Source organism: Centroberyx affinis, unplaced genomic scaffold, assembly GCF_046629955.1.
Source record: "Centroberyx affinis isolate AG114_WGS23_722 - 3 ecotype Tasmania unplaced genomic scaffold, CSIRO-AGI_Caff_v1 ptg001313l_1, whole genome shotgun sequence".
Classification (NCBI taxonomy): domain Eukaryota; kingdom Metazoa; phylum Chordata; class Actinopteri; order Beryciformes; family Berycidae; genus Centroberyx; species Centroberyx affinis.
Genome location: NW_027279818.1, coordinates 44,336 through 54,678, shown reverse-complemented (window position 1 = coordinate 54,678; position 10,343 = coordinate 44,336). Strand labels below are relative to the sequence as shown.

Sequence of the window (10,343 nt, the reverse complement as noted above, 5' to 3'; positions counted from 1 at the left end):
TCACAGAATTAAATTCAACTTCCTGAAATTCCAATTCAGTTTCAATTCTGTTTCCTGTAGGTTTTTTCAGATTCCAATTCCACTTCCTCAGCTGAATCTGAATCGGTGAGTTCATTCATGAATTGACCCCGACCCCGGTGTGAGTCTGCATGGATTCCCTCATGACGGAGCACTCCATTAAACCCCATTCTGTTCACCTCCACCTCCAGGGGAGATTCCACCGACTCGAAAGATGTCAAATGTCAGACATTTTCTCACCCTCATATACCTCTGAACTGGGACACGTCTTAAAATACTGCTCTCCTCCGAGGATTGTGCCAGAACATTCAGAGTCTACATAACACTCAGCCTCCCTCTCTCCCTCCCTCCCTCCCTCCTCCAGCTCTCTGACGCTCCACCGTGTGCGAAAAGATGTCAGACCATAACGCTTCACACTATTTAAAATAGCTTTCACCTGTTCTCACAATCTGTCTTCATCCTATTGGGGCTGACGGACCAATTCAGAACACTATTTGTCTCAGTTAGCTGTTATGTAAAAACACTATAGGACTGTGGCACACTGAGGTCTAAATTCAAGTCCACCTCAGCCCAAAAAGTTAGGATTTATTTCCACATTCAGGCTTGTTGTACTTCCAATTAGGCTTTGAGTAAATCTTGCTTGTTTGTTTTTTCCTCCAAAATGCGTTTGTGAACTCAATGCCCACACACACACACACACACACACACACACACACACACACACACACACACACACACACACACACACACACACACACACACACACGCATCCATCCTATCATATCAGTTCACTTGTCAGGCGTTTTGGGGTGACGCGGCAGGAGCGAATCAGCACCGCGGACAGCTCCTGCATCCACCCGTCGTCACGGGCAACGCCCCGGTAGTAGCCTGACACTTATGAATGGCTTTTTGCTGTCGATTTTTTTTATTTTTTTTCCTTAAACGACCGGTTAACGATCACAAAACACTCATTATATGGATATTTAGGCAACAGCGGATATTTGTAAAAAGGTATGGTTCCGTTCGTCAGCTCTGATTGGCTGAGTCACGTTCGAAGCCGTTGTAAAAGCACACCTTTGACCACATAACAGTTCATGTAAATATTAATGCGCTAACGGATACGTGTCGCTTAGCAACCACGTTGTTTGGCTGCTGGTCAAGAACTAGCCTATATTACTTGGCGGAAAAAAACACCAAAATATAATCATTACTGATTAAAAAACAAATGATTTTATGAATATGTACGTTCTTTTATATCCCAAATTGTGTGTGTTACCGTTTTATAAAGACAGTAAGAATACCCTACGCTTGATAATATTATAGCAAACGATTACGCACATTTTCTGCGCAAATCTTTTGTTTCCCATTCATAAGCGGCTGCAGCATCATGAGGATAACTCGCCGTTATAACTGTAAACTGTAAACTCCCCCTTTTAAAAGCAGGCGACGGGCCCTTTAAGGGTTATGTGGCGAGGCTAGCCGATGTAGGACGACCGTGCGCGCTGCGATCCCGCTGCCATCCCCATCATGGCCTCCACACAGCCGCCGACACCACCGAGAATGAACCGACCAGCCGGCGGCCCTTCCCTTCCCGGAGCGGAGACGGACGTCAAGCCGAAGCAGAGGCACCGGTAGAGGCGAGCCGCGCCGGGGGAAAGCCGCCTCACATGCCACCCCGGTCTCCTCCATGTCTTCGTCCAAAGCCACGTACAGCTATTTGATAAAGAGGGGTGCGAACCCAGGCGGCGGCGGCGGCGGCAGCGGCGGCGGCAGAAACATGAACACGAACAGGGATTATTCTATTAATCTGTCGGTGCAGCAAGTGCTGAGCCTTTGGGTGCAAGGCACGACGCTGCAGCACTTCACAGGTATGCAGAATAAATAGGCGCCGCTCGGTGCTCCCGGTATCCTACGTTACTGTTTTCATGTGTTTCACCCTATTAGCAGAAGTCATCAGCATCTACTGTAGAGTTGTATCGCCTGTAACGGTCGCTGTGGGCATCTCTGCGCGTCCATTTTAAAGGAGAATAACCGGCATATGACACCCACAAACCTACCGAGTACCCCGAGATGTTATCCCAGCACACAAGCCGAGTGAGCAGAGGAGGGACAGGCGGCATCTGTATCACCTCAGCCCCCCCGCCGGTGCATAATCGTAGGGGAATGTGATGCCGCTCCTCTGTCCATGCGTGCGGAGTCAGTGGCCGACATGAATAACATCACAACATGCGGCTAATTAATCTTTCTGCTGCGTGAATGCGCCTGGGCTGTGTAGTAAATGAAGTGTTGTCATCTCCGTTCCCATCACAGAAACCCCCCCCCCCCATCCTCTCCTCCTTTTCTTTTGTCTTGCAGTCGAGTAATCAGGGGCAGTTAGAGGCATCATCCTCAACTCTGGGACAGGCTTTCTGTCTGGGTCTGGGATGGTAGAAATAGTGAGGATGAGGATGGTGATATGGAGGTGCATGGTGGTTTGTGGTTTTCTTGTGTTGCTGTGCTTCTATAATGTAAATATGTTGTTGGAAATGATGCATTGATAGCATGTGTCAGCAGGTAACAGTGTGGTAAGGTGTTTTCTCTACAAGCTGGCTGTACTTTCCTCATTAAGAAGTTGACACAGCAAGATTTCCGGCCACCATTGCCATTATTTTCCGGCTGTTGGTACTAAGTGGTTGGAAAATGCTGAAAGGATTAGGATGGATAGAAATAAAAGGGCCGATGTGGACAGGAACAACAGGAAACCGGTGTGTCATACGAAGACAACATGAAGAAACTCATGTCTTGAATTCCTCCCTGCAGAGTAAGAGCAAAAAAAGCAGAGACAGACATGACATATGGGCATGATAGCCGGCCTGGCACAGAGCCATTTTATGAGACGGAGGGAGCTGACATCCTGTGTTGAGAAACACATCAAGCAAAAAAACACCCAAGAGGTAGTTAATGAATGCTGACTCAACAGGAAACAGATGCGCATGTAGAAGTTTTTGCGGAAGCAGAGTTTGCAGCAGCGAGAGGGGGCAAAGCGGTGAGGAGTTGACACCCAGACGTTTGGCAGGACGCGCCACGCTGCCACCCGAAACCCCGCAACCTCATAGTTTATACCAACCAGGTGAAAAACGACCTCCTGAGATATTAGATAAGGTCAGCGGAGAGCGTGTGAGCCTCGAACAACAACAAGAGCGATACAGACTTGTGAAGCAGATGTACATGTTTTTTAAGATGTGTCAAACCGCGGCCTTTTCTTTCAGGACCCGGGCGATTGCTTAAGCAAATGGATTTCCTGTTTATGTTTCGCCCTGTAGCGGCAGTTTCACATCTCATTTCCTCAAGCTCAGTATCTCAGCAAACAACAAGAACAAGATGTTTGTGTTATATGGTTTGCACGGTCGGACACGCTTTACTGTACACAACATATACTGCTTTTGCACTTTTTATTTCCGTGCTTTATGTTTCTAGCAAATTTAAAAGACCACGCATCTTCAAACTTTGTCTGCTGGATTTCACTGCTATACCGTTGGCTCAGCAGAAATCTCTTTGTCTCAGGCTTGCTTCACTTGCAGAGTCCTCACTTGAATATCACATGTCACACACACACACACACACACACACACCACACACCACACACTTGTATTGGAAACAAGGAGCATGCTGTAGGTGATAACTTTGAGAGGATTCACCTCAGATTTGCAGCGCCTGTCACGGGACAATGTCTTTCTTTCAAGACAATAGCAAAGGCATTACTGCTAGCCAGCCATGTCCCCTCTCTCTCTCTCTCTTCTCTCTCTCTCTCACTCTCTTTCTCTCCTCCATGCCGGGGGAACAGATCCATCCATCTCCCTCCTGAGAGGTGAACTCAGAGCTTCATCAGCTCGGCACCCTGCTGCTCTCTCCCTCTCCTGTACGCCGCTTCGGGACTCTGTGGCCTTGCTGCTTTCGACCGTTTGCTGTTTCTGCAGCAGCCTCTGCGGTTGTCCGACCTCTTATCAAGGGACTGCAAACATAGCCTAATTCCCTTCTCCTATTTTTTATTTTTTTTTCATGTCGACACGCGAGCCCTAAAGCTGCCGTGCTGACAAAGACTTGGGACCGTGGCAGGGGATTAGCAGAAATTAATGCTGCGCTCTCACTGTGGGCCTGCGTTTCGGTCGTATCTCTGAACATGACACAGCACTTGAACTACAGACATCATGAAGAACTCAATAAAACTGACTGTCAGAAAGTTGACTCTCATTGACTTATCCGCCAAAGACAGACTTTACTGGCATTTGGCGCTCGTCGGGTGTTAATTTTGGACCCGGCCCGTAAGTAGTTTCTTTCAGGGTGTGGTGTTACTCGTGTCGGTCATGGGATACGACTGAGGTGGGATTTTGTGGGACATGTCCTCCGCTGCCCCTACTCGTTCCTATGTGGAGCGTCCTGTAAATCCGTCCGGGCTTAAGTTGGGCGACAGATGCCTGTGCAGCCCGGACCCGGTGTGGAATCCTTATGGAGCTGGCTGGGATGCCTCTCTCTCTCTCTCTCTCTCTCTGTCTCACCCCGTCTCTGTCCCGTCCCAGACGTCTCTCTCTCTCTCTGCCGGACGGGTGATGGTGATGGGAAGATAGCGGTAGACGGATGGGGTGCTTCACTGTGGCCTTGATTCGGGCCGTGTGTGATCTCACCGTGTGTCGCGGGCCAGTCAGGCAGAACAAAGAGCCGTTGTGTTACGGCGCTGTCACATCTCTCTCTGCCCGGGCCTGACAGCTGACGGCCCGATCAATACTGGAGGTAGGCACTCAGTAGATTGTGCAACAACAAGGTTAAACGGATATGCTAAAAAGAGTTGCCTCCGGGCGAAGTTTGCATCGGAAAACACTTTGGAATCGAATGCTCAGAACGGGGCTTCAGATACTTCCATCACACAACAATGTCACGTTTCCTGTTTATATCCCAGCGTCCAAACAAAACAGGCTCGGTCCTTTTTGCGTGACATTCCACCGCTTTGGACCGGTTCATGGTCGTTCCTATCCTTCTACACCCCCCCCCCGCCAGTCCCATCTCTTTTCTTCCAGAATAATCTCCTGGCCAACTGGCTTTTCCTTGCTCCTACTGTGCCAGTGGGGCCAAGCGAGGCCCCTCTCTGGCCAAGTGTGGTGAGGCCCTGGCTCTTTATGCAAAGCCCGTCTGTGAGAGCCGGTGGCCCACGAAAAGAGGGAAGAGAGGGATGAGGAGGAGGAGGAGGAAGAGGAGGAGAGAGAGGTTGAATGGGGCTCTCTCTCTGCAGGCTGACCTCTGATTCGGTCCAGCCTACTTCCTTTGGAAAGCTGTTTACTGTTTTGTGTTTTTTTTTGCCACAAAATCAATTATTAAGGCAAGACTGTCTGCGCCTGTAGGGATGCATGATATGTGTTGTCAGAGATAACAGTTGTGTGTGTTGGAGCTCCATAGCTGCATAATTGGGTGATTGTTGGTGATTTGGGTTTAACTGAACAACTTAAGCTTTTTTTTATAATCAAAAGAATAGTGCAAGAATGTGAAATTGTTTATCTTAACGCTTCAACTGTATTCCTTTAAACGCCTTAAACCACCACAAAACACTCATGTAAGTTATTGTTCCGTACAAGATATTCCATTCACCGGTGTAATCTGTCGCTCCTCTGCGCTCCAGCCTCGAGCTCAGGCTGAAGTCTGTCTCTGAGCGGTGTTGTACATCTCACCTCAGGTCCATTACCACGCCCGGCTGCCTTCCTGATGAGCCCTAACTTGGGTTGTGGCTGCTGTAGATTGAAATCCTCCCCGCCTGGCAGAGAGGTGTGCAGCTTCGATCCCTGCGTCCCGATCTGTAGCCGCTAGCTCTACTGTCTGAGCCGAGGACTGTGATCTGTAAATCTGTAAACTGCATCAGCGAATCTGTCAGCGGCGATAATTCAGTAGTAATATCGTGATGATATGATGATGTTGTGATATCATGACAGACAATTCTGCTGTCTAAACTGATGGTAACAAGCACATTGCATGTAAAAAATTACGTATGGTAGGAATATTATTTGAAAATTTCAGTTTTGTTTGATGTCACACACTAATATTACCATTCAGTTCAATGGGATGAACATTAATTTGATTATTTAACATGTGATTTTGCATACGTGAGCCATATTGTGACATATATCGATATTGAAGAAGTCCTTGTGATTATCATGGTATTGATTTCAACCATTTTGCCCTAGATCAACATAGCAGGGAATTCTTTCTAACCATTTTTTTTTTTTAAATTCCTGACTATCCTATTCTTCACTTCTGCAATAATCCTTGGGGATCAATACATTTTCATCCTGTCTTATATTAACCAAAGTTATGCCTAACCTCCTAGCAGTGTGCAGTGTAAATATCCTGCTTACAGTCTCTCAGGGCCTTTTGAATCTGAGCTGTCGAGTCGCCCATCTGTTCAGTCAGAAATTCTTGGAAGACATTGACATCCTGTAGCCCTTTTTCTCTTTTTCTTTTTTTTATCAGACTGTACTTGCTTCGGGCCGTATCTGATCACCCCCCCCCCCTCTCTCTCTCTCTCCTGTCTGTCTGTCTGTGGTGTGTTTTCTCTCCCCTGTCAGAGATGTGGTACTGGGTGTTCCTGTGGTGTCTCTTCTCCTCGCTCTTTGTCCACGGGGCGGTGGGGCTGCTCATGTTAGTCATGCTGCAGCGCCACAAGAGGGGCCGCCTCATCACCCTGGTGCTGGTCAGCGTGGGTTTCCTGGCCTCCCTGTCCGGAGGGGTCATCACCAGTAAGTCCAGTTACTCCCCCTGTTTTTTTTTAAATTTTATTTTATTTTTTATATCCTTTATTTTTTTTTCTTAGACACTGACCTCGCAGCGCTCACACCCGCTCAACCAGAAAGAGACAGGAGGTGACTTAGAGAGAGAGAGAGAGGGAGAGAGGGAGAGAGAGAGAGATGAGGATGGAGGGACTTTCTGTGTCAACTCCTGTCAACCGAAGGAAGAATGGAGTTGACACAGAGAGACAGAGAAAGAGGAAGAGAGAGAGTGACAGAGGGAGGGAGGGAGGGAGGGAGAGAGACAGGGAGGGAGAGAGAAGAAGGGAAAGAGGGAGAGAAAGACAGGGAGAGAGACAGAGGGAGAGAGATAGAGTGACAGAGGGAGGGAGAGAGAGAGGAAGAGAGTGAATGACAGAGGGAGGGAGAGAGCGAGGGAGAGAGAAGAAGGGAAAGAGGGAGAGAAAGACAGGGAGAGAGAGAGACAGAGGGAGAGCGAGAGAGAGTGACAGAGGGAGGGAGAGAGAGACAGAGAGAACGAGTGACAGAGGGAGAGAGAGAGAGTGACAGAGGGAGGGAGAGAGACAGAGAGAGAGAGCGAAAGGGAGAGAGAGAGAGAGTGACAGGGAGGGAGAGAGAGACAGAAATAAAGAGTGACAGAGGGAGAGAGAGAGTGACAGAGGGAGGGAGAGACAGAGAGAACGAGAGAGAGAGACAGGGAGACAGACAGAGAGAGGGAAAGAGAGAGAAGGAGAGAGAGAGAGAGAGGGTCTTGCTGTTTCCATCTTCTACATCCCTTTTTGCTTATGTAGCACAGTGAGTCTCAGTCTGTATTTCCTATGTCTGTATATGTCTACCTGTCTGTCGCTGTCTGTAACCGGACACAGCGTTGCGTTGCTGGCTGCCTCCCTGTCTGGCTGCCTGCTTTCTGTCTATACTCTGTGTGTTTCTTTTTTTAATCTGAATGTATACAGCAATTTGTCTGGCTTCACTCCACCGTGCACAAGGCATAAATTTGAGCGTTGCATTGTGCTTGGTTCAGTCCGGGCCGTGTACTGGAGCGTGGTCGCAGGGTGTGTAAATAGACCTAAATCTCTCTGAGCGTAGGACAGCAGCTCTGGAGGGCACACTGAATGAATCACTCTCAATCACAGATGCAAGCCGGCCCCGAAATAGAAAGACACTTTATTATTAATGTGTAGCAAGCAGGGAGAGCCGGCTATTGACTGTGTGCACCCCCCCCTTCACCCTCTCCCCAACCACCCTCCCTCCACCCCATGTGTACACTAGATTGGCTTAAACTCTCTGTGTAGCGGGGCAGAGTAAGATGACAATCTGAGCCCAGTAGAAGTGAAGGAGAGGTGATGTTGTGTTAGAAAGGTGAGGCTTCGACATTTTAAAGGCAACTTTATTTTTCAGTTTTAGATTCAAGATTCAAGATTCAGTACTTTGTTGCCATACCAACTTAGAATTTGTCTCAGTGTGCTCATAACAGCATAATATAACATAAAAGACACATGATAAAACACATGACAAAAACACATGACCCCCTCCCATCCTACCCCATAAATAAAAAAAGTGCATATATCTATGGATGTAAGACTTTAAAAACCCCAAATTACAAGAATGTATTTAGTGTGTACAGGAATTTCTTTAGTATGTGCAAGAATCGATTTAGTATGTGTTGAACCAAAATTAGGCCGCTCTCTTTCGATCCCGAGATTATAGAGATTTAAAAAAAAAAAAAAAAAAAAAGTTTCCTTGCGATGTTCTGTTGCTGTCTGTTTCCATGGCGACGCTCCAAACGGCATATTGTGAGGATAAGCGTGACAAACTCTCATAGGAAGAGTGGCGAGTCAACTCAGTATGTGGGTAGACATTCAATAACACCCCCACTAGCTGTGTGGAGCCACAGATGAATGCTGCCCATCTTTGAACGGCCCCGTCTGTTTAAATATTCACACACAGAAAAACGTCACTGGCTTTTGTGCGGGATACTTGGCTGCCGGCTGAGAGACAGAAAAGACGAGGAAGGATGTGCTTGTCCTTTGTGCCCCTCGTTATAGACGCACAGTCTGCGGTAATGGTGACAGGCCGTGACAGACAGGCGTGTTTGCCCGCTCGCCCATCTGTTTACTCGGTGTGTGTTCATGCTTATGATGTGTGTGTGTGTGTGTGTGTGTGTGTTTTTTTTTCTGCCCTCAGGCGCGGCGGTGGCGGGGGTGTACCGCGTGGCGGGGAAGGACATGGCCCCCCTGCAGGCCCTGGTGTTCGGCGTGGGCCAGACCACCCTCTCCGTCATCATCTCCTTCTCACGCATCCTGGCCACTCTGTGAGGCGTATGGACAGACCAATCGAAGGACAGCAGACCCAGGAGAGGGAGAGGGAGAGGGAGAGGAAGAGGGAGAGGAGAGGAGGAGGAAGAGGAGACAGAGAGGGAACGAATCGAGCCAATCAGAGACTTTACGGGTGCTCACGTTAAAGAGCGTCGAAAAGCACGGCCAGGGGTTTGAAGGGAAAGGAGAGAGGATGGAAAAGCTCTGGACGTTTGGGGCTGAAGGCAGGAGAAAGAGAGAGAGAGAGAGAGAGGGAGAGAGAGAGAGAGAGAGCCCCCTAGTGTCTCTGTTCTGTTACTGCCACAATCACAAGAGCCCCTTCAGTGCGGTTCAGAGGGAACTCAATGCAGGCCAGTCGTCTTCGGAGTCGGAGAGCAGCAGCACTAGGAGGACGAGACGGCACCATCCTCAGCTTCTGTCGAGCGACGGCACATTCGGGACTGAAAGCCATTGTTTTGGGTTTGTTCTCCAGAGTTACATCAGTTCTTCGTGCCAACGGCCCTCTCTGGGACATCCGGGATGCCTTTGTGGCCGTCTCCACTGACTCTTGAAGGCTTTCTGTTGCACTCGTGGGGGGTGGGGTGGGGGGGCCTCATTTAAAAAAAACAAAACAAAAAAAAAACACAAAAACAAAAAAAGTGACGACCTGTAATTAATTGTGATGATCTCGTGATGATCGTAAATGCACTTTAGGTGCCGCTGTGAGAACAGAAGTTGAGCAGTGAGGGTTTGTCGAGAGTGTTGCAACCCAGCAGTGTTCATCAGCAACTTTTTTCAGTGTTAAGATCAGCCTCGCCAACTCTAGGTCTTCTCAACTTTCGATTACAGATTATCATAACCATTCCTGTTTCTTAAGTGGTTTGACGACGGCTGCAGTGCTATTTCACAGACCTACTCAATAGCAGGATGCAGCTTTTGAAATTTGCACTTTCTAAATGTTGGAAATCCCCCTATATGCCTAAGAGGTCTGAGTAGTGAAATCAGTAGACGTCTCAGTAGAGCGTTACGGAGGAGATTACCAGCGTCCGTGCTACGTTCAGTGTGTCTTGTTGAAATATTGTTATCATTGTGTGCCAATAAGAACTCTGATCACAGAGTTAAATAAGACACTGGGAAAGCCAAGACATGAGGAAAAGCCCTAAGTACTGCAAACATTTAAAAAATGGGCATGCACTTGGTTGAATTTGCCTTGAGCAGTTTCATTCAGGTCTGGTCAGTATTAGATCAGTGTTAGGTTTCCCAT

General features: G+C 48.1%; 1 protein-coding gene across 1 annotated transcript; it reads left to right on the top strand.

Annotated features, from left to right (window-relative positions):
• The first annotated feature begins 1,667 nt into the window (after window positions 1–1,667).
• On the top strand, window positions 1,668–9,649 carry tmem170b (transmembrane protein 170B). Its single transcript, XM_071525634.1, has 3 exons — window positions 1,668–1,886; window positions 6,606–6,776; window positions 8,970–9,649. The coding sequence occupies exons 1-3, from the start codon at window positions 1,706–1,708 to the stop codon at window positions 9,098–9,100; spliced, it is 483 nt and encodes a 160-aa protein (XP_071381735.1). The 5' UTR covers window positions 1,668–1,705; the 3' UTR covers window positions 9,101–9,649.
• Window positions 9,650–10,343: the final 694 nt, after the last annotated feature.

Coding starts and splice junctions, on each gene's coding strand:
- tmem170b (XM_071525634.1), top strand. CDS start 1,706: ATGTCTTCGTCCAAAGCCACGTACAGCTATTTGATAAAGAGGGGTGCG. Junction 1,887..6,605: donor GACGCTGCAGCACTTCACAG/GTATGCAGAATA, acceptor CTCCCCTGTCAG/AGATGTGGTACTGGGTGTTC. Junction 6,777..8,969: donor GTCCGGAGGGGTCATCACCA/GTAAGTCCAGTT, acceptor TTCTGCCCTCAG/GCGCGGCGGTGGCGGGGGTG.